A 27628-nucleotide genomic window follows, 5' to 3' on the forward strand; every position below is an offset into this window, starting at 1 on the left:
CTCAGTTACTAGGATGTGCCTGGGATGCTCCTGGAATGGGAAAAGAGACTGTGATTGGTATTCCCCTATCTTACCTTCGTCGGTAACTTGGTTGTATCTTCTATAACTCCTCTGTGAATTCTTGACCGCAGTAATCTATTCCCTCTTCCCATGTGTTTTCTGCACCGTCAGCCTCTGAGCCTTGCTCAAGCTCTTCTCTCTGCCTGAAGTGCCCACTTCTCATCAGATTCCTTAAGTTCTGCCATTCTTGTGTGCCAAGCCCACATCCACCTTTACAAATTCATGCCAGAACTCATCTTTGTTTCTCAATATTTCCTTATCACACTGTCTGAATCTGCATTGTGCCATCCTTCCCAGTCTCATTTGTAACAGCTATTCACGTCTGACTGTTTGGCATATGGTAAGGGCTCAACTAATATTTGTTGAATGGTTGAATGAATGAATATGTGGATGGATGTATACTTAAGTGGATCTCCTCTGACTTGAGAGAGATTAAGTATTGTGCATTGTGTGTTTGAGAGCTTGGGTTCTGGAATAAGATAGCCCTGCCTGGGATTCTGGCTCTTTCTCTAAAGAGAAGGATGGCTCTTTAAGTTAAAAAATATTGCTCGACCTCCACTTTTCCATCTATAAAGTGGGGATAAGTACAATGGCAATCTCAAAATGTTGGTACAAAGGCACCAAGCACAGTGCCTCCTGGGTCACAATAAGACATTACTACTATTACCATGACTATGACCTGCTATTGCTACTGTTATTACTATCACTTCTCCACCTACCATTACTGCTGTTATTGCTACTGCTACTACTACCTATTGCTATGGTTATTACTATGATTACTACTACTTACTACTACTGCTGCTACTACTATTGTTACTACTAGTATTATTTACTATTGCTACTGTTACTATTACCACTGCTACTACTACTACTGTTACTACTACCACCACTCTACCTACCATTACTGCTATTACTACTGTTACCACAACTATTACTACCTATCACTATGGTTATTACTATGGTTACTGCTACTTACTATTACTACTGCTGCTGCTATTACTATTGTTACTACTGCTATCACTTAATATTACTACTCTACCTACAGTAGAGTAACAGCAGTAATGGTAGTGCTCTACCTGCCATTACTGCTGTTATTACTATTGTTACTACTACTACTACTACATATTGCTATGGTTATTACTATGGTAATTACTATGGTTACTACTGTTACTACTATTGTTGCTACCACTATTACTTATGATTTCTACTGTCATGATTACCACTGCTACTACCTACTACTACTACTGTTACTACTCAACTCTACCTACCATTACTGCTATTATCACTACTATTAGTACTAGTATTACTGCTTATTGCTATGGTTATTACTACAGTTACTACTACTTACTAGTGTTATTGCTGCTATTGTTACTATCACTACTACTTACCATTACTACTGTCACTACTAATAATTCTACTACAAAATAAACATTTGCTAAATAGAATTCTCCACCAACCACACTAGACACTACCAGAGCTGGCCAAGGTGACTGGGATACCTCTGAAGAAGATTCCAGTAGCATTGATGAGACAGCAGCTGCTGACCAGGCTTTAGAAAATGGTTCCTATGGAAGAGGAAGAACTCCCTGGAGACTTCTCTATAAAGCCCACAAAGCCTACTGGAGTTTGGTAGAGAAAGGGGCTAAAATGAAGGGGATTTTGACTTTGATTGTGGAGCAATGTCCCTGTGTTGCTGGATATACTCTAAAAACAATACGTCTGAGAATGCACACTCTAAAGTGCTTCATGTGTATTTAACAATGATGGTGATAATGATGGTGATTATGTTGATGGGAAGGAGGAGGAGGAGCAATTGCAAAGCACTTGACATGCACTGTCTCTTTGATCCTCACAAGAACATTAAATGGCACATTTTGGCTGGGCACAGTGGCTCACGCCTGCAATCCCAGAACTTTGGGAGGATGAGGTGGGCAGATCACCTGAGGTCAGGAGTTCTAGACCAGCCTGGTCAACATGGTGAAACCCCATCTCTACTAAAAATACAAAAATTAGCTGGGTGCAGTGGCATGCATCTGTAATCCCAGCTACTCGGGAGGCTGAGGCAGAAGAATGGCTCGAACTCAGGAGATGGAGGTTGCAGGGAGCCGAGACTGCGCCTCTGCACTCTAGCTTGGGTGACAGAGCAAGACTCTCCTCAAAAAATAAAATAAAATAAAATAAAATAAAATAAAATAAAATAAAATAAAATGCACATTCTATAATTCTTGTCATTTTACAGGAGAGAAAGAGAAATCCAGAGACCACAATTTACCAAGGTCACACACAGCTATTGACAGGGTGACAACTTGAACATCATTGTATCTAAATGCTAAACCCATATTATTAACCACTGCTTTATATTAATTCCCTAAAGCAACTTCTGGATCTTGTGGGGACCAGAATGGAAAGAGAATGAAGTGAGGTGAAAACGCCCATATAGTAAGATGGATCTTAGGACACATTCTCCAGTTCAGTGGTTCTCAACCAGGGGCAGTTTTGCTTCCAGGGGACACTTAACAATGTCTGGAGATATTTTTGGTTGTCACAACTGTGTGTGGACGAATGGTATGGCATCGAGAACAGAGGCCAGAGACGCTGGCAAACATCCTACAATGCACAGCACAGCTCCCCACCGCAAAGAAGTATCTGCCCCAAATGACAATAGTGTCAAGGTTGAGAAACCCAGATTTTAATTTATTTATGTATTTCATGTTACTGCCTTTTAAAATGAAAATTTTATTTCAGACTTTATTCAAAACAGAAGAAGGAGGAATTACTAAATATTGTGACAAAGAAAACATGTAACAGTGATGTCATAAACCATCTTACATTTATATCATGTTTTTATTCCCCCCATTGTAGTTACATATTGTAATTTAGCTCTCCAGTGATGACAAACATAAACAACCCAGGAGCTCACCCATCTTCTTTATTTAAGTGAAAGTTAAAAAAAAGTACAGTTCTAAATTTTTCATCATGGGAGAGATATAATCCTAGGTATTTTTTTTTTAAGTTTCTCTTACAAGAGAGTTGTGTCTGTTTTTCAACCAGGGCATACATAAAGGCTGTTAATTTATAGTTCTTTTTCCTGCATTTGCTAGAACTATTGGGATGTATTTTCAGATATTTTACATATATATATGTAATAGATATATATATAATTATACATATATATGTATTTTTTATTTATTTATTTATTTTTGAGACAGAGTCATGCTCTGTCACCCAGGCTGGAGTGCAGTGGCACGATCTCAGCTCACTGCAGCCTCTACCTCCTGGGTTCAAGTGATTATCTTGCCTCAGCCTCCCGAGTAGCTGTGATTACAGGTGTGTGCCACCATGCCCGGCTAATTTTTATATTTTCAGTAGAGATGGAGTTTCACCATGTTGGTCAGACTGGTCTCGAATTTTTGACCTCAGTTGATCCACCTGCCTCAGCCTCCCAAAGTGTTGGGATTAAGGTGTGAGCCACTGTGCCTGGCTCATAGTAAGTTTTTAATGAGCATTGAAAAAAATTAGTTAATAAGGACAAATTTGTGAATATTTGATGTTGGACAAAGCTACTCAACATGCCATGAGAAGAAAGAGAAGTGGTAACATCTACCTGGTAACCATTAGACAAAGACCCAGTTCAGACAGGGAAACCTATGACAACCACACACAATTCTCTAAAGAATACAAGCATTTTGTCTCTCTAGAGGAGGAAATATGGTCACAAGTGGCTTTATTGGGAGGCAAGCAAAGTTAAACTTACCTTTAGGACTGGCAGGCAATGTGGATGTCTGAGGACCTTTGACTGGTCTTATGGTACCTCTGTGTGCTGCTTCAATGGGTATTTTTGTGATGTGCTCCATAATGCCATCAGTTCCTGAAGATGAAGGTAGGGAGGAAAACTGGGGTAACTCATCTCATTCAGAAGAAGAGCACTGTCTAAATGAATCCACTTCATTGGCCACAAAAACTCCTCAAGTCCATTAACATGAACTGGAGCTGGGACTGTGTGCCATAAGTGGCCACACCAGTCCATAGATCCATTCACCTACCTATAGATTTGTCCATCCTTCCCTTCATTCATCCCTAGATCTGATCATCTATTCTTCCATTTTTTCATCCTTTTATTCCTTCCTCCTACCACCCATTCTTCCTTTCGTCTTTCCTCCCTTTTTTCCTTTCTCTTGCTTTTTAAATTTTTAATTAAAAAGTTTGTACTTCAATAGCTTTGAGGGTACAAGTGGTTTTTGCTTCTATGGATGAATCATATAGTGGTGAAGTGTGAGATTTTAGTGCACCCTCCTTTCTTCTTTCCACCCATCTTTTCTTCAATCTTTACTTCATTTCATCCTTCCACCCTTCTTGCCTTCAACCTGTATCCCCTTCAATCCTGTCTTCCATCACCTTTCTTTCTTTTCATCCTTCCTTCTGTGCATCTATCCTTCCTTCTCTTCATCTTTCCTTCCTTTCATTCATCCATCTCTCCATTCTTCCTTTTATCCATCCAACTACACTTCTACCTTCTCACCATGCCATTCATCCCTTCCTTACTGAACACCCATGACTCAACTACTGAGTCGCATAGTAACATGTGGGTCAACAGCCACCAATGTGTCTAAATTTAGTGTGAATTACAAAACTAATATGAAGAAGGAGAAGGAACAAATCATTCTCCTGGAGATATTGCTCAGTGAGGCAGAAACTCGAGTCGTTGGAGGGCCTCTTTGGATTTGTGTCCAGAACAAAAGTTAGTGCCAAGCTCAACCCTTTCAGAGGAATGGAATCCCCAAGAGGTTCCTTCCTTTATCTACTGACCTCTTGGAAGTAGTGTTTCCTCCTTCTAGGCTCTGGGTTCCTCCTACCTTCTTAGGTACTTTGTTCCCTCAATTTTCATTAACTTGCCTTTTCCTTTCACGTATCCCTTTTGTCTCTTGCTCAACTCAAAGGGAGAAACCCTCCCTTATATCTATGTAGTGTTTTAGCTGTTCTTCTAGTGCCCTATACCTCACTGATGCTCCCTTCATTAGAATCCCTGAGAACCCCCATGTTGCCAAAGCTCTTCTCACCTCATTTCAACTTGGCAATTCTGTGGTATTTAACAGAACTTAACATTTCTACTTCCTAAAACTCTCCCCTCCTATGGCTTTGGTGATGCCAGAACTTCTTGCTTTTTCTGTTACCTCTCTGACCACTCCTGTTTAGCCCAACAGTTAGGGGCATGAGTTCCTAGTGACACACAATCCGAGTTCTTATCCTAGTTCTGTTACTTTCTAGCTATATGACCTTAAGAAAGTTATTTAATCTCCCTGTGCCTAAATGTCTTCATCTTCAAAATACGCTTATAATACTCTCTACTTCAGTAAGTGTTACAATTGAGGATCCAATAGCTTAATAAAACTGCACTTGAAACAGAATAAGTACTGTTATAAATATTTTCTGTTGTCATTATGCTTATTGTCATCATCATTACCAGTAGTAATATTAGAGCACCTATCATGATACTGTAATGATTCAATTATTTGCTTATTTTTGTTCCTCCAATTCCTAATCCAGTGCCTAGAAGTGAAATTAGATAAACACATGTTTGCTAAAAGAATTTCTGGTACAGGAATAAACTAGTTAACTTTTTTTTTTTGCTTCTTAGGAAGGGGTCATTTCCTATGAGCTCCCAATAATGGGATTTTAGGGGCTGTGGGTGCTTACTTGTCAACCGTGTTGAGAATGAAGGAACTTGATAAGCACTTGTCACTGTTCCCAGCTCAGCGCTCTCTGTCATTCTGGTATCCAAAATGGGTGACGAAGATGTCCTGGCTGGTTGGCTCGAAGTGTCCAAAGTACTGACCATAACGAAGTGTCCTTCAGTAGTGCTGCTCTCTGTCCCAAGACTGGTGTCCACTCTATGTGGAGTAGCTGAAGAGGAAGTTATCCCATGGAGGGCTGGGATGGTTGAAGAATCAGTGGTAGTGAAGGTTGAAGAGGAGAATGGCACAGGAGTGGATGAAGGCAGGCTCTCTGCAATGGTGGACAGAGTAGCATCCCCAGGGCCTGACTCTGTCCTAGAGAATGGACTACCTGAACCGGAGATGACTCGTGGAACTCCAGTGGTGGCAAATGAAGTCACAGCCTCTGATAGAGAAGGCATCACTGTGCCAGTGGAAATAGTCTCAGCTGAAGGCAGCAAATCTGTACTCAGATGATGAGTACTTTCTGTTACAGACATAGTAAACTTGGATTCTGGGAAGGAGGTTACTCCAGTGGACTCCATAATAGATGGAGAAGCATTAAAGGGGGTGATTATGTCCACTGGAATTTCAGTATACTGTGAGACTGGAGGCTGGTCTGGGGATGATGTTTTCACAGAAGAGGTGAAATCAGTCTTGGAACTCTGTAAAAGATGAGTAGACCCAGGAGAAGAAGGTGTATTTGTTGGTGTGACTGAGCTGGTGTCCAGGGACGTGTTAGTCTTCCTAAATGCAGAAGTCAAATGAGAAAATGGCTCTGCCTCAGATCTTGTGGTCTCAATATTGGCAGGCGTTGATGTGGAAATAGTGGTTTCGGCCATGGAAGAGGAAGTACCCACTGGGTATGTAGCCTTGGATGGCTCCAAGTGGATTGAAACAGAGGAATATAGTTCATGTCCAGAATTAGTGGTTCCCACATTGGTCACTGCCATGCTTGAAGAAGGGTGAATTTTCTCTGTATCTGTGGTGACTTCAGAGGCAGCCAGTATTTCAACTGAGGTGCTGCTCAGATTTGGAGATAAACTGGTTCCAGGTTCTGTGCTTATGTCTGTAGTCTTCACCATGCCTGGGGTGAGGAGCGAAGTCACAGGAAAAGAAGAGGAAGAGATACTCTGTAGTAATGTGGAAGAAACAGAAGGTGACGTCTTGACAGGTAAGGACAACAGAGAAGAGGAAGAGCTAGTTTTTTCCACAAAGGGAGAGCTCTTCCATGATGGATTTTCAGGACTCCTGCTCATAAGAGTTGTCATCTCTGAGTGTAAAAATCTTGGAGGAACAGTTGAATGGGTCTTTGCCAAGGGTGCTGTTGTTGTGGCCAAGGTAAGGGTACTCTGTGTTGTAGCCCCAGGAGAACTTGTTTGGGTGGTGATGGTCATTTCTGTTGATTCTGACATCATGGATGAGGAAGAGAGCCTGGTGATCACTTCAGTGATGATGTCTGGAGACATTGTGGACTGATCAGGGTCAGGGATGTGTGTTCTGTTAGAGGACATGATTTCTGTCACAGAGACCTCAGTAGTAGCACTAGTGGGCACTCCAAAAAGGACTGCACTTGTTTCTGTGATTGAGCTGGTCTCTTCAGAGGTGCTAGTCTCCCTGAATCCAGGAGTCAGTGAGAATGTGGGCTCTGTCGGAATCCTCCTAGTCTCAGAGAAGGCAGGAATTGATGTGAAAACAGTGGTGTCCTCCACAGGGGAGGTGATACCCATTGAAGGTGTGGTCATGGTTGTTTCTGAGTCAGCTAGGACAGAGGAATGAGATTCATGAACAGAACTGGAGGTCCCCACTTTGGTCACCGCTGTGTTTGAGGTAGGATGAATTTTCTCTGTATCTGTGATGATTTCAGAGGTGGCTGGTATTTCAACTGAGGTGCTGCTCAGATTTGGAGATGAACTGGTTTTAGGCTCTGAGCTTGTGTCCAACACTTCCGTAGTCTTCACCAGGCCTGGGAGGATAAGTGAAGTCACAGGAAGAGGAGAGGAGGGGCTACTCTCTAGTAATGTGGAGGACACAGGAGAAAGTGAGGTCGCGAGAGGTAATGATGTCAGAGAAGAGGAAGATCTAGTTGTTTCCACAAAGCGAGGGCTCGTCCATGACAGATTTTCAGGACCCCTGCTCATAAGATTGGTCATCTCTGAGTGTGAAAGTCCTTGAGACACAGTTGAGTGGGTCCCTGACAAAAAGGTCGTTGAGGTGCCCAAGGGAAGGGTAACCTGGGATGTAGCCAGAGAAGAACCTGTTTGGGTGGTGATGGTTATTTCTGCAGATTCTGTCATGATGGGGGAGGTAGAGAGCCTGGTGACAACTTCATCAGAGATGTCTGGTGACATTGTGGACTGAGCAGGGCCAGGAATGGATGTTCTGCTAGAGGACATAACTTCTGTCCTGGAGACCTCAGGAGTGGCATCAGAGGGCATCTTGTAAAGGACAGTGCTTGTCTCTGTGGATGAGATGATGTCCTGGGAGGTTCTGGTCTCCCTCAGTCCAGGGGTCAGAGATGACATTGACTCTATCTCAATCCTTGTAAGGCCAGAGGAGACAGGCATTGTTGTGGAAACAATGTTGTCTCTCATAGAGGAAGAGGTGACCATTGGAGATGTCACTTTGGTTGGCTCTGAGAAGCCTGGGGAGGAGGAATAGAGTTCCTCTCTAGCACTGGTGGTTTCCACATGGGACACTGCTGTGTTTTCAAAAACCTGAATTGCCTCTGTCTCCACAGTGGCTTTAGAAGTGGCCAGACTCCCATCTGAGGTGATATTCAAACTGGGAGGTGAAGTGGTCTCAGGTTCTAAGCTTGCATCCAACATGTCTGTGGTCTTCATCATGACAGAGGTGAAAAGAGAAGTGACAGGGACAGGAGAGGAGTGGCTACTCCCAGACGGCGTGGAATAAAGCGGCGAAGGTGAGGCTACTGTAGATAAAGACACCAGGGAAGATGGAGAGCTGTTTTTTTCCACAGATGGGAGGTTTGGCCATGACATGTCCTCAGGACCTCTGCTCATAGGAGTTGTCACCACTGACTGTGGAAATCTCTGAGTTGCAGCTGAGTGCGTTCCTGGCCAGGAGGCTGTGCTTGATGTGCCCAAGGTAAAGGTACCCTGTGAGGTAGCCCCAGAAGGACCTGTTTTGGGGGTGATGGCCATTTCTGTTGATTCTTTCCTGGTGAGGGGAGTAGAAATTCTAGTGATGGTTTCCGTGGAGGTGTCTGGTGACATTGTGGATTGAGCAGGGCCTGGGATGGATGTTCTGCTAGAGGAGATGGCTTCTGTCCTGGAGACCTCAGGAGTAGCACCAGTGGGCACACTAGAAAGGACAGTGTTTGTTTCTGTGGCAGAGGTGGTCTCTTCAGAGGTGCTGGTCTCCATCAACCCAGGAGTCAGTGAAAGCGTTGGCTTTGTCTGAATGCTACTGGTGTCAGAGAAGGCAGGAGTTGATGTGAGAACATTTGTATCTCCTGTAGGGTAGGTGATACCTACTGAAGATGTGGCTTTTGTTGTCACTGAGTCAGCTAAGGCAGAGGAAGGAGATTCATGTGTATAACCTGAGGTTACCACATTGGTCACCTCCAGTTTCTCTGTATCTGTGGTGACTTCAGTGGTGGCCAGTATTTCAGCTGAGGTGCTGCTCAGATTTGGGGGTGAACTGATTTCAGGTTCTGAGCTTGTGCCCAACAGCTCTGTGGTCTTCACCAGGCCCGAGGTGAGAAGTGATGTCACAGGAAGAGAAGAGGAATGGATGCTGTCCGGTAATGTGGAAGAAACAGGAGAAAGTGAGGTCATAGCAGGTGAAGACAGCAAAGAAGAGGCAGAGCTGATTTCTTCCACAGAGGGATGGCTTGGCCATGGCACATCTCCAGGAGTTCTACTCCTAAGAGTGGTCATCTCTGAGTGTGAAAATCCTTGAGATGCAGTTGAGTGGGTCCCTGACATAAAAGTTGTTGTTGAGGTGTCCAAGGTAAGCGTACCCTGTGATGTAGCCCCAGGAGAACCCGTTTGGGCAGTAATGGTCATTTCTGTAGATTCTGTCTTGATGGGGGAGGTAGAGAGCCTGGTGATCACTTCCATGGAGATGTCTGGTGACATTGTGGACTGATCAGGGCTAGGTCTTCTGCTAGAGGACGTGACTTGTGTCCGGGAGTACTCAATCGTGGCACTAGTGAGTGCCTTGTAAGGAACAGTGCTTGGCTCTGTGGCTGAGTGGATCTCCTGGGAGGTCCTGATCTCCCTTGGTGTGGGGGTCAGGGTGGATGTTGACTCCATCTCAGTTCTTGTTATCTCAGAGGAAGCAGGTATGGTTGTAGAAACAATGTCTTTTATCGTGGAAGAGGTGACCATTGGAGATGTCACTTTGGATGGCTCTGGGAAGCCTGGGTAAGAGGAATAGAATTCTTGTGTAGCTCTGGTGGTGCCCACCTGGGTCACAGCTGTGTTTTCAGAAACGTGAATTGCCTCTGTGTCCATAGTGGCTTTAGAAGTGGCCAGACTCTCATCTGAGGTGATATTCATAGTGGGAGGTGAAGTGGTCACAGGTTCCAAGCTTGTGTCCAACATGTCGGCGGTCTTCATCACGACAGGGGTGAAAAGAGAAGTCACCTGGAGAGGAGAGGAGTGGCTACTCCCAGATGTTGTGGAATAAAGCAGCGAAGGTGAGGTTACTGCAGATAAAGACACCAGGGAAGATGGGGGGCTAGTTTTTTCCACTGATGGGGGGCTTGGCCCTGACACATCCTCAGGACCTCTGCTCATAGGAGTGGTCATCACTGAGTGTGGAGATCTGTGAGTTGCAGCTGAGTGAGTTCCTGGCCAGGAGGCTCTGCTTGATGTGTTCAAGGTAAAGGTACCTTGTGAGGATGCCCCAGAATGACCTGTTTTGGGGGTGATGGTCATTTCTGCTGATTCTGTCGTGGTGAGGGGAGTAGAAATTCTAGTGATGGTTTCCGCGGAGATGTCTGGTGACATTGTGGATTGAGCAGGACCTGGGGTGGATATTCTGCCTGAGGAGATGGCTTCTGTTCTGGAGACCTCAGTAGTAGCACCAGTGGGCATTCTAGAAAGAGAAGCACTTCTTTCTGTTGTTGAGCTGATCTCTTGAGAGGTACTGATCTCCCTTAATTTAGAGGTCAGGGAGGAAGTTGGCTTTGTCATCATAGTTTCTGGGAAGGCAAGAGTTGATGTGGAAACACTTGTATTCCCCAGAGTGGAGGTGGTAGCCATTGGAGATGTGGCTTTTGTTGTCACTAAGTCAGCCAAAACAGAGGAAGGGGATAGATGTTTATAAACCAAAGTCCCTACATTGATCACTGGTGTGTTTGAGGAGGGATGAATTTTCTCTGTATCTTTGGTGACTTCAGAGGTGTCTATTTCATCTGAGGTGCTGCTCAAATTTGGAGGTGGACTGGTTTCAGGTTCCGAGCTTGTGCCCAACATGTCTGTGGTCTTCACTGGGCCAGGGGTGAGAAGTACAGTCATAGGATGAGGAGAGGAGGGGATGCTCTCTGGTAATGTAGAGGAAAAAGAAGGCGAGGTCATGGCAGGTGAAGACAGTGGGGAAGACACAGAGCTGGCTTCTTCCATAGAGGGATGGCTTGGCCATGACACATCTCCAGGAGTTTTACTCATAAGAGTGGTCATCTCTGAGTGTGAAAATCCTGGAGATGCAGTTGAGTGGGTCCCTGACCAAAAGGTTGTTGTTGAGGTGTCCAAGGTGAGGGTACCCTGTGATGTAGCCCCAGGAGAACCTGTCTGAATAGTGATGGCACTTTCTGCTGATTCTGTCATAATGGGGGAGGTAGAAAGCCTGGTGATCGCTTCAGTGGAGATGTCTGGAGACATGGTGGACTGATCAGGCCCTGACATGGATGTCCCCCTAGAGGAGATCACTTCTGTCCTGGAGACCTCAGTGGTAGCACCACTGGGCACTTCAGAAAGGACAGTGCTTCTCTCCGTGGTTGAGATGATCCTCTCAGAGCTGCTGGTCTCCCTCAATCCAGAAGTCAGGGAGGATGTTGGTTCTATCTGAATTCTGCTGGTCTCAAAGAAGTCAGAAGTGGATATGGAAACACTCGTTTTCCCCATGGTGTAGGTGGTACCCATTGAAGATGTGGCTTTGGGTATCTCTGAGTCAGCTAGGACAGAAGATTGTGATTCATGTCCAGAACTGGAGGTCCCTATGTTGGTCACTGCTGTGTGTGTGGAAGGATGCATAGCTTCTGTATCTACAGTGTCTTCCAAAGTGGACAGTCTCTCATAGGAGGTGCTGCTCAAATTTGAAGTGGAGCTGGTTTCAGGTTCTCTGCTTATGCCCAGCCTGTCTGTGGTTATCACCAGGCCAGGGGTGAGAAAAGAAGTCACAGGAAGAGAAGTAGGGAGTCTGGTGATGGTTTCTGTGGAGGTCTCTGGTGACACTGTGAGCTGAGCAAGGCCTGAGATGGATGTTCTGCTAGAGGAGGTGACTTCTGTCCTGGAGACTTCAGCAGTGGCATCAGCAGGCACTCCAGAAAGGACAGTGCTCATCTCTGTGGCTGAGCTGGTCGCCCCAGGGCTGCTGGTCTTTCTCACTCCAAGGGTCAGGGAGGATGTTGATTCTGTCCGAATTTTGCTAGTCTGAAAAAAGCCAAGAGTTGATGTGGAGACACTTGTATCCTCCATGGTGGAGGTAATAACCATTGGAGACGTGACGTTGAATGTCTTTGAGTCAGCTAGGACAGAGGAAGGGGATTCATGTCCAGAACTGGAGGTACCCACATCGGTCACTGCTCTGTTTGAAGAAGGATGAATTTTCTCCATATCTGTGGTGACTTCAGAGGTGGCCAGTATTTCAACTGAGATGCTGCTCAAATTTGCAGGTGAGTTGGTTACAGGTTCCGAGCTTTTGTGCAACGTATCTGTAGTTTTTGCCAGGCCAGATGTAAGGAGTGATGTCACAGGAAAAGGAGAGGAAGAGATGCTGTCTGTTAATGTGGAGGAAACAGGAGAAGGTGAAGTTGTGGCTGGTGAAGACATCAGAGAAGAAGAGCTAGTTTTTTCCAGAAGGGGAGGGCTCATCCATGATACATCCTCAGGACCCCTCTTCATAAGAGTGCTCATCTGTGAGTGTGAAAATCCTTGAGATAGAGTTGAGTGTGTCATTGTCAAAGAGGTTATGCTTGAAGTGTCCAAAGTACTGGTGCCTTGTGTTGTGGCCCCTAAAGGACTTGTGTGGGTGTTCATGGTTATTTCTGTTGATTCTGTCATGACAGGGGATGTAGAGAACCAACTGATGGTTCCTGTGGAGATGTCTGGTGATATTGTGGATGGAGCGGGACCTGGGATGGAGGTGATGTCTTCCTTGGAGATCTCAGTAGTAGCACCAGTGGACACTTTAGAAAGGATGATGCCCATCTTGGTGCCTGAGCTGGTCCCTTCAGAGCCACTGGACTCCCTCAATCCAGGGGTCGGGGAGGAAGTTGGCTCTGTCTGAATCCTTCTAGTCTCAACGATGGCAGGAGTTGATGTGAGAACACTTGTATCCCCCATGGTGGAGGTGGTACCCATTGGAGATGAGGCTTTGGATGTCTCTGAGTCAGCTAGGACAGAGGATTGTGATTTATATCCAGAGCTGGTGGTCACCACATTGGTCCCTCCTGTGTTTGTGGAAGGATGCACAGCTTCTGTATGTGCAGTGTCTTTGTAAGTGGTCAGTCTCTCATGGGAGGTGCTGCTCAAAGTTGAAGATGAACTGGTTCCAGGTTCTGTGCTTATACCCAAGTTATCTGTGGTCATCACCGGGCCAGAGGTGAGAAGTGAAGTCACAGGAAGGGGAGAGTGGGGGATCTGTGCTGGGAATGTGGTGGAAACAGGATGAGGTGAGGTCACAGCAGGTAAAGACAGCGGGGAAGATGGAGGGCTGGTTTCTTTCACAACGGGAGGGCTAGGCCATGACACACCTCCAGGACCTCTGCCCATGGAAGTGGTCATCTCTGGGTGTGGAAATCCCTGAGTTACTGTAGAGTGGGTTTCTTCCCAAGAGGATGTGGTTGCTGTGTCCGAATTAAGGATACTTTCTGGTGTAGACCCCAGAGGACCTGTTTGGGTTGTGATGGTCATTTTGGCAGATTCTGTCATGACAGAGGAGGCAGAAATCCTGGTGATGGTTTCTGTGGAGATGTTTTGTGACACTGTGGACTGCTCAGGGTCTGAGATGGATGTTCTGCTAAAGGAGATGGCTTCTGTCCTGGAGACCTCAGTAGTAGCACCAGTGGACACTTCAGAAGGAACAGTGTTTGTCTCTGTGGCTGAGCTGGTCTCTTCAGAGGTGCTGGTCTCCCTCAATCTGGTGGTCAGTGAGGAAGCTGGCTCTGTCTGAATTTTCCCAGTGTCAGATAAGGCAGGAGTTAACGTGGAAGCACTTGTATCCTCCATGATGGAGATGGTACCCATTGGCGATGTGGCTTTGGTTGTCTCTGAGTCAGGTAGGACAGAGGAAGGGGATTCACGTCCAGAACTGGAAGTTCCCACTTTGGTTACTGCTGTGTTTGAGAAAGGATGAATTTTCTCTGTATCTGTGGTGACTTCAGAGGTGGCCAGTATTTCAACTGAGGTGCTCCTCAAACTTGGAGGTGAACTGGTTTCAGGTTCTGTGCTTGTGTCCAACACCTCTGTAGTCTTCACTTGGCCTGGCACGAGAAGCAAAGTCACAGAAGCAGAAGAGGAGTGGCTACTTGCTAGTAATGTGGAAGAAACAGAAGAAGGTGAGATCATGGCAGGTAAAGATAGTTGGGAAGATGGAGGGTTGGTTTCTTCCACAGAACCTCTACTCACAAGAGTGGTTATCTCTGAGTGTGGCAATCTCTGAGTCATAGTCGAGTGGGTTATTACCAAGGAGGGTGTGGTTGATGTGTCTAATGTAAGGGTACTCCCTGATGTCGATCCAGGAGGACTTGTTTGGGTCTTGATGGTCATTTCTGATGATTCTGCCATGATGGGGGAAGTAGGGAACTTAATGACTGTTCTTGTGGTGGATATTTCTGGCAACATTGTGGACTCAGCAGGACCAGAGATGGATGTTCTGCTAGAGGAGGTGACTTCTGTCCTGGAGATCTCAGTAGTAGCACCAGCAGGCACTTCAGAAAGGACAGCACTTGTCTCCGTGGCTGAGCTTGTCTCCACAGAACTGCTGGTCTCCCTCAATTTAGGGGTCAGGGAGGAAATGGACTCTTTCTGAATTCTGCTAGTCTCCAAGAAGTGAGGGGTTGATATGGCAAGAGTTGTGTCCTCCTGTGTGGAGATAATAAACATTGGTGATGTGGTTTTGGATGTCTCTGAGTCAGCTAAGGTAGAGGAAGGGGATTCATGTCCAGAGCTGGAAGTCTCCACATTGGAAACTGCTGTGTTTGTGGAAGGAGGCACAGCTTCTGTAACTGTGGTGTCCTTGCCAGTGGTCAGTCTCTCACCTGAAGTGTGGCTCAGCTTTGGAGGTGAACTGGTTACAAGTTCTGAGCTTATGCGTAACATGTCTGTGGTCGTCACCGGGCCAGAGGTGAGAAGTGAAGTCACAGGAAAAGGAGAGGAGGAGATACTCACTGGTAATGTGGAGGAAACGGGACGAGGTGAGATTGTGGCAGGTAAAGACAGCAGGGAAGGGAGAGAGCTGGGTTTTTCCACAGAGGTAGAGCTTTGCCATGACATATCTCCAGGACCTCTGCTCATGAGAGTGGTCTGCTCTGGGTGTGGAAATCTCTGAGTCAAAGTTGAATGAGTCTTTGCCTGGGACTTTGTGGTGGATGTGTCCAAGGTAAGGGTATCCTGTGATGTAGACCCAGAAGAACCTGTTTGGGTGGGGATGGTCATTTCTGCTGATTCTGTCATGGTAGGCGAGGCAAAGAGCCTTGTCATTGGTCTGGTGGATATTTCTGGCAACACTGTGGACTGAGAAGGGCCAGGGATGGATGTTCTACCAGAGGAGGTGACTTCTGTCCTGGAGACCTCAGCAGCAGTACCAGTGGGGAATTCTGAAAGAACAATACTTGTGTCAGTGGAAAAGCTGGCATTTTGGGAGATGCTGGTCTCCCTCAGTCCAGGAGTCAAGGAATATGTTGACTGGCTCTTAATTTTTGTAGTCTCAGAGGAAACCGACATTGATGTGGAAACAGTTGTATGCCCCATGGTGGAGGTGGTATCCATTGGGGCTGTAGCCTTGGTTCTTCCTGAGTCAGCTAGGACAGAGGATTGTGACCCATGTCCAGAGCTGGTGGTTTCCACATTAGTCACTGCTGTGCTTGTGAAAGGATGCATGGCTTCTATAGCTGTGGTGTCTTCATCTGTCGTCAGTATCTCATGTGAGGTACTGCTCAAATTTGGAGGTGAACTGGTTGTAGCTTCTGGACTTGTGCCTAACATGTCTGTGGTCATCACTAGACTAGAGGTGAGCAGTGAGATCATAGGAGAAGGAGTGGCGTGAATGGTCTTTGGTAATGTTGAGGAACCGGGAGAAGGTGAGGTCATGGCTGGCGAAGGCATCAGGGAAGAGGAGAAGCTGGTTTTGTCTATGGAATGAGGGATTGTCTGTGATAGAATCTCAGGGTCCTTGTTCATGAGAGTGGTCATTTCTGAGTGTGGAAATTCCTGAGTCACCACCGAGTGTGTTCCTGCCCTGGAGGATGTAGTTGGTGTGTCCAAGGTAAATGTACCCTGTGATGTAGATCCAAGAGGAGGGCCTGTTTGAGTGATGATGGTCACATTTGCAGATTCTGTAATGCCAGGGGAAATAGGCAGCCTGGGGATCACTTCAGTGGAGATGTCTGGTGACTTTGTGGAATGATCAGGGCCCGGAATGGATGTTTTTCTAGAAGAGGCAACTTCTGTCCTAGAGGTCTCAGGAGTAGCACCAGTGGTCACCTTGTGAAGGACAGCATTTTTCTCTGTGGATACGATGGGCTCCTGGGAGGTGCTGCTTTCCTTCAGCTCATGAGCCAGGGATGATGTTGACTCCATCTCAATCCTTGTAATCTCAGAGGAGCCAGGCATGGATGTGGAAACAATGGTGTCCCTTATGGTGAAAGAGGTAACCATTGGAGAGGTGACTTTGGGTGGTTCTGAGTAGGCTGGGACAGATGAATAAGATTCCTTTTCAGAAGTGGTGGTCCCCATATCGGTTACTGCTATGTTTGTGGAAAGATGCATTTTCTCTGTATCTTTAATGTCTTCAGAAGTAGACGGTATCTTTTGTGAGGGGCTGCCCAAATTTGGAGGTAAACTGGTCACAGATGCCAGCATATCTGCGGTCTTCACCGGGCCAGAAGTGGGGAGTGAAGTCAGATGAACAGAAGAATAGGGCCTACCTTCTAGTAATGTAGTAGGTACAGGGGGCAGTGAGGTTATTGCTGGTAAAGATAGAAGGGAAGAGGGAGAACTGGTTTTTTCCACAGAGGGTGAGCTTGTCCCTGACACGTCCTCAGGAACTCTACTTATAAGAGTGGACACATCTAATTGTGAAAATCCATGAGTCATAGCTGAGTGGGTCTCTGCCTGTGAGGTTGTGATTGACGTGTCCCAGGTAAGGGTACCCTGTGAGGTAGCCCTATGAGGACCTGTCTGAGTGGCGATGGTCATTTCTTCAGATTTTGTCATGCCAGCAAAGGTAGAGAACATGGTGACAGATCCTGTGGAGGTGTCTGGTGACACTGTGGGCTTTTCAGTGCCTTGGATGGATGTCCTGCTAGAGGAAATGAGTTCTGCTCTGGAGACCTCAGTAGTAGCAGTAGTGAGTGCTTTGTCAAAGACAGCGCTTGTGTCTGAGAATGAGCCGATTTTCTGGGAGGTGCTGATCTCCCTCAGTCCAAAGGTCAGGGAGGAAGTTGTCTCAGACTCAATCTTTGTCATCTCTGAGGATCTGGGCATTGACATGGAAACTATTGAGTCCCCCATGGTGGAAGTGATAACTACTGGAGATGTGGTTTTATATGGCTCTGAGTCAGGTGAGACAGTAAAATAGAATTCGTGTGGTGAACTGATGGTCCCCACATTGGTCACTGCTGTGTTTATAGAAGGATGTATTGTGTGTGTATCTGTGGTGGCTTCTGAAGTGGCCGAGGTGTTGCTTAAACTTTGAGATGAACGAGTCACAGGTTCTAAGCTTGTGTCCATGTCTGTTATCTTCACTGGTGCAGGGGTGAGTACTGGGGTCACAGAAGCAAGAGAGGAGGTACTGTGCACTTGCAATGTGGAAGTTACAGGAGAAGGTGAGGTTGTCACAAGGAGAGGTGCCTGAGAAGAGAGAGAGTTCGCTTCTTCTACAGAGAAAGGGCTTGTCTTCGACACATCACTGAGATCATTGTTCATGACTGTGGTTGTTTCTGAGTCTACAAAATCCTGAGTTCTGGCTGATGGGGTTCCTGCTGGATTGGCTATGGTTGATGTGTCCAAGGTCAGTTGGCCAAGAGATGTCACCCCAGGAGGATCTGTTTGTGTGGTGATGGTCTTGTGTGTAGATATTGTCAAGGGAGGTGAGTTAGAATGTCTGCTGCTGGCTTCAGGTGAAATGTCTGGGGACTTTGTTGACTGAGCAGAAGCTGGCATGAATGTAGGATCATAGTAGGGGATTTCTGCCCTGGAGACCTCAGTAGCCGCACCCATGGACACACTGGAGAAAACAATGTTTGACTCTGTAGTTAAGTTCATCACCAGGGCGGTGCTGTTCTCTGTCAGTTCAGGAATCAGGGGAGATGTTGACTCTCTGTCAATATTTATAGTCTCAGGAGAACCAGGTGTTGATGTGGAAACAATAGCGTCCTTCATCATAGACCCAGTAACATTTGGAGGTGTGTGTCTGGATGGCTGGGAGTGGATTGAGACAGAGGAATGTAGTTCATGCATAGAATTGGTGGTCCTCATATTGGTTTCTGCTGTGTTCTCTGAAAAATGAATTGTCTTTGTATTTGTGGAGGCTTCAGAAGTAGGCATCTCACCTGAGAAGCTACTTGCACTTGGTAAGGAGCTGGTCACAGGCTCTGAGAGTGCGTCCAACATGTCCGTGGTCTTCCTCCTGCCAGAGGTGAGAAGGGAAGTCACAGGGAGAGGAGAAGTGGGGCTACTTCCTGATAATGTGGAAAAAAGAGGTGAATGTGAGGTTATTGCAGTTAAAGGCACCAGGGAAGAAGGAGAACTGGTTTCTTCCACAGAGGGAGAGCTTCGCCATGACACGCCTTTAGTACCTCTGCTCCTAGTAGTGGTATCCTCTGAGTGTGGAAATCTCTGAGTCACAGGTGAGTGCGTCCCTTCCCAGGAAGCTGTGCTTGATGTGTCCAGGGTAAGGGTAGCCAGTGAGGTAGTCCCTATAGGACCTGTTTGGTTGGTGATGGTCATTTCTGTGGATCCTGTTACAACAGGAGAAGTGGAGAGCCTGGTGATGGTTTCTGTGGAGATGTAGGGTGACATTTTGGAATGATCAAGCCCTGAGATGGATGTTCTGCTAGAGGTGATAACTTCTGTCCTGGAGACCTCAGTAGTAGTAGCAGGGGGCATTTCTGAAAGGACAGTGCTTGTCTCTGTCACAGTGTTGATCTCCTCAGATGTGCTGGTGTCCTTTAATCCAGGAGTCAAAGAGGATGCTGATTCAGTCTGAATTCTAGTCTCAAAGAAGGTAGGAGTTGATGCAGAAACACTTGTATCCCCCATGGTGAAGGTGGTACCCATTGGAGATGTGGCTTTGGATGTGTTTGAGTCAGCTAGGACAGAAGGTTGTGATTCATGTCCAGAAATGGAGGTCCCCACGTTGGCCACTGTGGTGTTTGTGGAAGGATGCATGACTTCTGTGTGTGCAGTGTCTTTGTAAGTGATCAGTCTCTCATGTGTGGTGCTGCTTAAATTTGGAGGTGAACTGGTTACAGGCTCTGGGCTTGTCGTGCCCAACACATCTGTGGTTGTCACCAGAACAGAAGTAAGAAGTGCAGTCACAGGAAGAGGAGATGAGGGGATGCTCTCTGAAAATATGGAGGAAACAGGAGAAGGGGATGTCATGGCAGGTGAAGACATCAAGGAGGACTCAGAGCTGGTTTCTTCTACAGAGGGAGTTGTCATCCATGAAACATCTCCAGGAGTTCTGCTCCTAAGAGTGGCTATCTCTGAGTGTGTGAATCCCTGAGACACAGTTGAATAAGTCCCTCGCTGGAAGAGTGTGGTTGATGTGTCCAAGGGAAGGGTATCCTGTGATGTAGCCCCAGGAGTAGTTGTTTTAGTGGTGATGCTCATTTCTACAGATTTTGTCATGATGGGGGAGGTGAAAAGCCTGGTTATCACTCCTGTGGAGATGTCGGGTACTACTGTGGACCGATCAAGGTCTGAGATGGATGTTCTTCTAGAGGAGATTTCTGTTCTGGAGCTCTGAGTGATAGCACCCGTGAGCACATAAGAAAAGGCGGTATTTGTCTCTGTCGTTGAGCTGGTCTCCTCAGACGTGCTGCTCTCCCTCAGTCTAGGGCTCAGGGATGCTGTTGGCTCTGTTTGAATTTGGCTAGTCTGAGCGATATTAGGAGTTGATGTGGAAACACTTGTGTTCCCCAGGGTGGAGGTGGTACTCATTGGAGATGTGGTTTTTGATGTCTCTGAGTCAGCTAGGACAGAGGATTGTGATTCATGTCCAGACCCAGAGGTCCCTACGTTGGTCACTGCTGTGTTTGTGGAAGGATGCATGGTTTCCATATGTGCAGTGTCTTTGTAAGCGGCTGGTCTCTCATGTGTGGGGCTGCTCAAACTTGGAGGTGAACTGGTTACAGGCTCTGAGCTTGTCGTGTCCAACACATCTGTGGTTGTCACCAGAACAGAAGTAAGAAGTGCTGTCACAGGAAGAGGAGAGGAGGAGATGCTCTCTGATAATGTGGAGGAAACAGGAGAAGGGGATGTCATGGCAGGTGAAGACATCAAGGAGGACTCAGAGCTGGTTTCTTCTACAGAGGGAGTTGTCATCCATGACACATCTTCAGGAGTTCTGCTCCTAAGAGTGGCTATCTCTAAGTGTGGGAATCCCTGAGACATAGTTGAATGAGTCCCTCCCTGGAAGAGTGTGGTTGATGTGTCCAAGGGAACGGTACCATGTGATGGAGCCCTAGGAGTAGTTGTTTGAGTGGTGATGGTCATTTCTGCAAATTTTGTCATGATAGGGGAGGTGAACAGCCTGGGGATCATTCCTGTGGAGATGCTGGGTGTCACTGTGGACTGAACAAGGTCTGAGATGGATGTTCTGCTAGAGGAGATGACTTCTGTCCTGGAGACCTGAGCAGTAGCACCCGTAGGCACATAAGAAATGGTACTATTTGTCTCTGTCACTGAGCTGATCTTCTCAGACGTGCTGCTCTCCCTCGGTCTAGGGGTCAGGGATGCCATTAACTCTGTTTGAATTTGGCTAGTTTGAGAAATATCAGGAGTCGATATGGAAACACTTGTGTCTCCCATGGTGGAAGTGGTACTCATCAGAGGTGTGTCTTTCGATGTCTCTGAGTCAACTAAGGCAGAGGATTGTGATTCATGTCCAGACCCGGAAGTCCCTACATTGGTCACTGCAGTGTTTGTGGAAGGATGTGTGGCAGCTTCTGTGTGTGCAGTGTCTTTGTAAGTGGTCAGTCTCTCATGAGTGCTGCTGCTCAAATTTGGAGGTGAACTGGTTACAGATTCTGGGCTTGTAGTGCCCAATCCATTTGTGGTTGTCACCAGAACAGAAGTAGGAAGTGCAGTCACAGGAAGAGGAGATGAGGGGATGCTCTCTGAAAATATGGAGGAAACAGGAGAAGGGGATATCATGGCAGGTGAAGACATCGGGGAAGACACAAAGCTGGTTTTTTCAATAGGGGGAGTTGTCATCCATGACACACTCTCAGGACCCATGCTCATGAGAGTGGTCACCTCTGAGTGTGGGAATCCCTGAGTCACAGTTGAATGAGTCCCTCCCTGGGAAAGTGTGGTTAATGTGTCCAAGGGAAGGGTACCATGTGATGCAGACCCAGGAGGACTTGCTGGGGTGGTGATCGTCATCTCTGCAGATTTTGTCTTAATAGAGGAGGTGAAGACCCTGGAGATCTCTCCTGTGAAGGTGTCAGGTGGCATTGTAGACTTATCATGGTCTGGGGTGGAAATTTTGCTAGAAGAGATGACCTCTGTACTGGAGACCTCAGTAATAATAGCAGTGGGAACTTTGGAAAGTAGAAAACTCATGTCTGCGGAAAAGCTGGACTCCTGAGAGGTACTGGTCTCCCTCAGTCTAGGAGTCAAGAAGTATGTTGGCTCTCTCTTAATGCTTGTAAGCTCTTTGTAAGGAACGGTGCTTGTCTCCGTGGATGAGGTGATCTCCTGGGAGATGCTGGTCTCCCTCAGTTTAGGGGTCAGGGAGGAAGTTGTCTCAGTCTCAATTCTTGTAGTCTTAGAGGATCTAGGAATTGATCTGGAAATTGTGGTGTCTTCCATGGTGGAGGTGGTGACATTTGGAGATGTGACTTTAGATGGCTCTGGGTCAGCTGAGACAGTAGAATGTGATTCAAATGCTGAACTAGTGGTTCCCACATTGGTCACTGCTGTGTTCATGGAAGAGTGTGTTGTCTCTATATCTGTGGTGGCTGGTGAAGTGGCCAATATGTCATCCAAAGTGTTGCTCATACTTTGAGGTGAACTGGTCACCGTTTCTAAGCTTGTGTCCACCTTGCCTGTGATCTTTACCAGTGAAGAAGTAGGAACTGAGGACATAGAAACAGGAGAGGAGGTACCATGCCATTGCAATGTGAAAGAAACAGGAGAAGGTAAGGTTGTGACAAGGACAGGTGCCTGAGAAGAGGGAGAGCTGGCTTCCTCCTCAAAGAGAGGGCTTGTCTGTGATACATCCTTGGCATCATTGTTCATGGCAGTGGTTATTTTTGAGGGGGAAAACCCCTCAGTCACCACTGATGGAGTCCCTGCTGAGGTTTCCAACGTTGATGTGTCTAAGGCAAGTGGAATCTTTGATGTAGCTCCAGAAGACCCTGTCTGGGTGGTGGTCATGTGGGTAGATATTGTCATGGGAGGAGAGTTTGAAAGTCTACTGCCGGATACTGAGAAAATATCTTGGAACTTTGTTGACCGAGCAGGAGTTGGTATGAATGTTGCATCAAAAGAGGGGACTTCCACTTTGGAGGCTTCAGTAGCAGTCCCCACAGACACATTGGAGAGGATGATGTTTGGCTCTGTAGTTGAGTTCATCTCCTGGAGGGTGCTGTTCTCTTTTTGTTCAGCAGTCAGGGAGGATGTTGGCTCTCCCCCAGTGTCTGTGGTCTCAGAACGAGGTGTTGATGTAGAAGCAAGAGCATCCCCCATAGCAGAGGCAGGAACCATTGGAGATGTGGCTGTGGATGATTCTGAGCTGACTGGGAGAGTGGAATGCAGTTCATGTGCTGAACTGGTGGTCCCCATATTGGTCACTGCTTTGTTTATGGAAGGATGAATTGTCTCTATGTCTGTGGTGGCTTCCAAAGTGGCCAGCATCTCATTTGATGTGTTGTTCAAACTTTGAGGTGAATTGGTCACAGGTTTCATGCTTGTGTTCAATGTATCTGTGGTCTTCACCAGTCCAGAGGTGAGAACTGAAGTCACAGAAACAGGAGAGGATGTACTTCGCCCTCGTAATGTGTAAGTGGCAGGAGGTGAGGCTGTGACCAAGATAGGTGTCAGGGAAGAGGGAGAGCTGGTTTCTGCCACAGAGGGAGGGCTTGTCCATGACACATCCTTGGGACCTTTGCTCATGAGAGTGGTCTTCTCTGATTGCATAAAATCTGGAGTCAAAGTCAATGGAGTCTCTGTCAAGTAAGGCATGCTTGATGTGTCCAAGAGATATGGACCCTGTGTTGTAGCTCCAGTAGGACCTGTCTGGGTGGTGATGGTTACTCCTGAAGATTCTGCCATTATCAGAGAGGTAGAAGGGTTGGTGCTCACATTTGTAAATGCATTGGTAGAAGTTTTGAAGTGATGAGGGCTTGGAATGGATGTTCTGCTAGAGAAAGTGGCTTGTGTCTTGGTGACATGAGTAGTGGCATCACCACTAGATGCATGGGTAATGACAGTGCTTGTCTCTGTAGCAGAGCTGGCCACCTGGGATGTGCTTCTCTCCTGAAGTCCTGGGTTCACAGAGGACACTGTCTCAATCTTTGTGGGCTCGGAGGAGCCAAACACTGATGTGGAAGCAGTGATGTCCCCCATGATGTGGGAGGTAACCAATGGAGATGTGGCTTTGGATGGCTTTGTATGGACTGGGACAGGAGAATGTTCAGAACTAGTTGCCTCCATAGTCGTCACTGCTGTGTTTGCAGAATGATGAATTGCCTTTGTATCTCTGGAAGCTTCATAAGTGGATAACACCTCACCTGCTGTACTGCTCAAATTGGGAAGTAGACTGGTGCCAGGTTCCAAGCTTATCCTTGACATGTCTGTGGTCTTCCCCAGGCCAGAGGTCTCAGACCAGAAAACTGAGGTCACAGGTGGAGTAGAGGAGGGACTGTGTCCTTGTGATGTCAACAAAATATTGGAAGGTGAGGTTGTGGCATGGATAGGTACCAGGGAAGAGGAAGAGCTGGTTTCTTCTACAGAGGGAGGGCTTGGTTGTGATGTATCCTCAGGACCTTTGCTAAAGAGAGTGGTCTTCTCTGAGTATGTAAATCTCTGAGTCATAGCCAGTGGAGTCCCTGTCCAGGAGGCTGTGGCTGATGTCTCCAAAGTAGGTGCACTTAGTGATGTAGCGCCAGGTGGACTTGTTTGCATAGTGAGGGTCATTCCTCCAGATTCTGTCATGGCAGGGAAGTTAGACAGCCTGGTGATGGTTTCTGAGGGGCTGTCTGATGACCTCACAGACTGGGCAAGGAATGAGCTGGATATTCTCTTAGAGGAGGTAATTTCTGTTCTAGGCCCCTTGGTGATCGCAGTGGAACCTGGGGAAGAGATAATACTTGTTTGTGTGGTTGAGCTGGACTCCATGTAAGGGCTGAAATCCTTCAGTTCAGTAGTCAAGGAGGAATTAGGCTCTGTTCCAGTCCTTGTAGACTCTGGCCTTGTGGTTGCTGATGCAGAAACTATTGCTTGGTCCCTGGTGGAGGCAGTAACCACTGGAAATGTGAGTTTGGATGACTCTGAGTGAGCTGGGACAGTAGAATGAGAAGCATGTTCAGAACTTGTGACCCATGCTCTTGTCTCTACTGTGTTTGTAGAAGGGTGAATTGCCTCTTTGTCTGTGGTGGACTCAGAAGGGGCAATTCTCTCATACGGGCTGCTTTTCCAACTTGGGGATGAAGTCATCGCAGATTCCAAGCTTACGTCCAGTGTATTCAGGCTCCTTAATACACTGGAGGAGCTGGTAACCTCCTTGATGGTCTCTTGTGAGACAGAATTCATCATCTCAGTGATCCAAGGTGCACTTGAAGTTGATTTTTCTTTCTCATTCCAGGAGTCAGATGTAGCTCTTGCCTCTGTTGTAAGAGCCCTCTGCCCTTGTCTCTGAAGAGTTGGATCTGGAGTTTGTGCTGTGTGTGGGATCACATCCAGAGTTGTTGCTGCTGATCTGGGCACCGGCCCTGGATGTGCAGAAATTGTGGTGGGAAGCTGAGTAGAAGTCTGCTCTGCCTTTTTGCTTGTCAGATCTGGTCTTGAAAAAGTAACTCCAGAGCTCCTTACCATTGCAGCTGGTGTGACTACACTTGTAACGTCCCCTATAGAGAAGGGCAGCTGTGAGGTAGCTGAGCTGATGATAGTCTCCAAAATGAGTTCTTGAGGAGTTGTGGCCCCGTGAGGAGCTGAGGTAGTGGCTGTGGCTGATGACACAGATCTCCCAGGGTCCCAGTCAAGAGTGGACCGAGAATCAAACAGAAAAGTAGACGGTGGCATATTTGAGTCAGTCGTTGTACTAGCATGATCTGTAGAAACCATTGAAACAGGCACATCTTCTGTTTCTGTATTACTGGAAGTCCAACTTGTACTTAAAATGTCAGGAACTGAGATGCTCAGCCTCTGGACAGGAGAGAAAGTTGAGATGGGAGTAGATGCAGTTGTGTCTGAAGGACTCAATGTTCTTTCACTGGTACTGGTCTCTGTCTTTACAGCTGAAGCATCAGAGGATGGAGTGACCAGGCTGGTTCCAGTGACAGTTATAAGGCCATAGGGAGTAGACATGGAGTCCAATTCAGTGCTTGAGGCTAAGAATGAAGTTGTATGCATTGTAGAAATTGTTCCAGGAGAACTTGCGACTTTCAAGTTTGAAGCCATGTCTGTGACAGTCCAGGAATCTGATGCAGCTGTGGAGGACCAGGTGGGAGGGTGCTCTGTAGAAGATGTGTGCCTCTCTGTGTCCGGGGTGCTGTCCATGGTACTCACACCCACTTCGGGGCTGGGTGTGGTAGTCACAATTGAGTTGGTTCCCATGGTGGTGATGGTGGTGGAGATACCTGGAGTAGGAGCTGTGGTTACATTCATGATGCTCACTTCCACAGGGGATGTGACAGATGACGCAGAGCTTCTTTTTTCTCCTGAGGGACTGGTGAGGCTGGTAATGCTTTGGTCTCCAGAGGGCAGAGATGCTAGTGAGGTGGTTTGTGCTGTGGAGGTGATGTATAATGTCTTTGTGACATCAGGAGATGCACCAAGGGTGATGTCACTCCCAGATGTCTGATCTGACCATGAGCTAGTTGATGAATAAGCCTCATCCACAGATCGACTTGTCTGTTCTTCAGCTGCCATTGTCTTGTGATTCAGGATTGTGGAGGGAATGGCTGTGGTGCTGACCCATGACTCGGTTTTATGTTTGGATTTATTTGTGACTGAGCTCACAGAGTTTGGGCTGGTTACACGGTCTTCAAGGATATTGGGAGATGTGCTCAGAGAGACATGTGTGTCTACTGTGGCCCCTCCAGTAGAGCCATGCCACATAGAGGATTCCATTCCAGTTGTCTTCGAAATCAATTCTGGACTACTTTGCTGACCAGTCCCTGTCGTGCTTCTAGCAGTTGGTGATTCTAAGGAGACAGAGAGCGTTGTGGCCAGTGACTGCCTGGTCCCTCTTGGAGTTCCAGAATAAAGATTGGTCCAAGCCTCAGGTGGGGATGGGGAGAGGGAGACCCTTTCTGTAGCCATCATATTTTCTGTTGGTGACTTGGTTGGTGATGTGGCTCCTGTGGGCAGGTGAGAGAGGCTGGTGCTGCTACTTCCTAGGGCTGTGGACTGAAGGGTGACTGGTTCCACAGTGGTCTCCATGGGAACAGTTGTTTCTGCAGTCTTCCAAGGAGAAATTCTCACAGTGGACCTGATCTCTGGGCTGATGCTGGGTTTCTTGGAGCTCATGATTTTGAGAGCTGTAGACATTTCTGGGCTTCCTGGGGATGTGCCTGTGATTAGAAAGTATGTCAGTAGAGTATATGCAAGTGGTACAGAAGATGAGGTTTTTTTGTTTGACACTATCATTCATTTCCTCCTGGGATTTCGATTAAAACTATTTCCTCCTTCCCTGGGAAAGAAAATGTTGAGCTTTTAATTCTCACACTTTAAGCCTCTGGACACCAGGGAACACATTAAACATTTCAAGGGAGATGGTGAGGTTAGAGGTTTGACCATCTGGTTTGCTCAGGAGCAATTGTCATCTTTAGCTCAGTTTTTCCCCATGCCCCATATAAAAGGGCTTTCCGTGTAAGGGAGGATGTGATGAACTAGGGCTTCACCCATGCAAGAGGCTACCCCTAAACTATTTCCACTTTTGTCTTTGGAGCTCGCCCTTGCTAAACCAGTTTTAGCTTACAACTTTCAGCCTCCTCTAGGTTCCCCCAAATCTTAGTTCAGTGCAAAGCTACTTAAGGATTTTAGAAGAAAGAG

At 46.8% G+C, this 27628-nt stretch overlaps 1 protein-coding gene across 1 annotated transcript in view; it reads right to left on the minus strand.

Annotated features, from left to right (window-relative positions):
* Positions 1-27628, minus strand: part of MUC16 (mucin 16, cell surface associated) — a 172096-nt gene that overhangs the window by 107094 nt on the left and 37374 nt on the right. Inside the window, exons 7-8 of the mRNA XM_065535782.2 lie at positions 5755-27147; positions 3815-3928 (exon numbers count right to left, since the gene is read on the minus strand). Coding sequence (XP_065391854.1) covers positions 3815-3928; positions 5755-27147 — 21507 coding nt within the window. The remainder of the gene's footprint in view (positions 1-3814; positions 3929-5754; positions 27148-27628) is intronic.

Source organism: Macaca fascicularis, chromosome 19 (genome assembly GCF_037993035.2).
Source record: "Macaca fascicularis isolate 582-1 chromosome 19, T2T-MFA8v1.1".
Classification (NCBI taxonomy): Eukaryota; Metazoa; Chordata; class Mammalia; order Primates; family Cercopithecidae; genus Macaca; species Macaca fascicularis.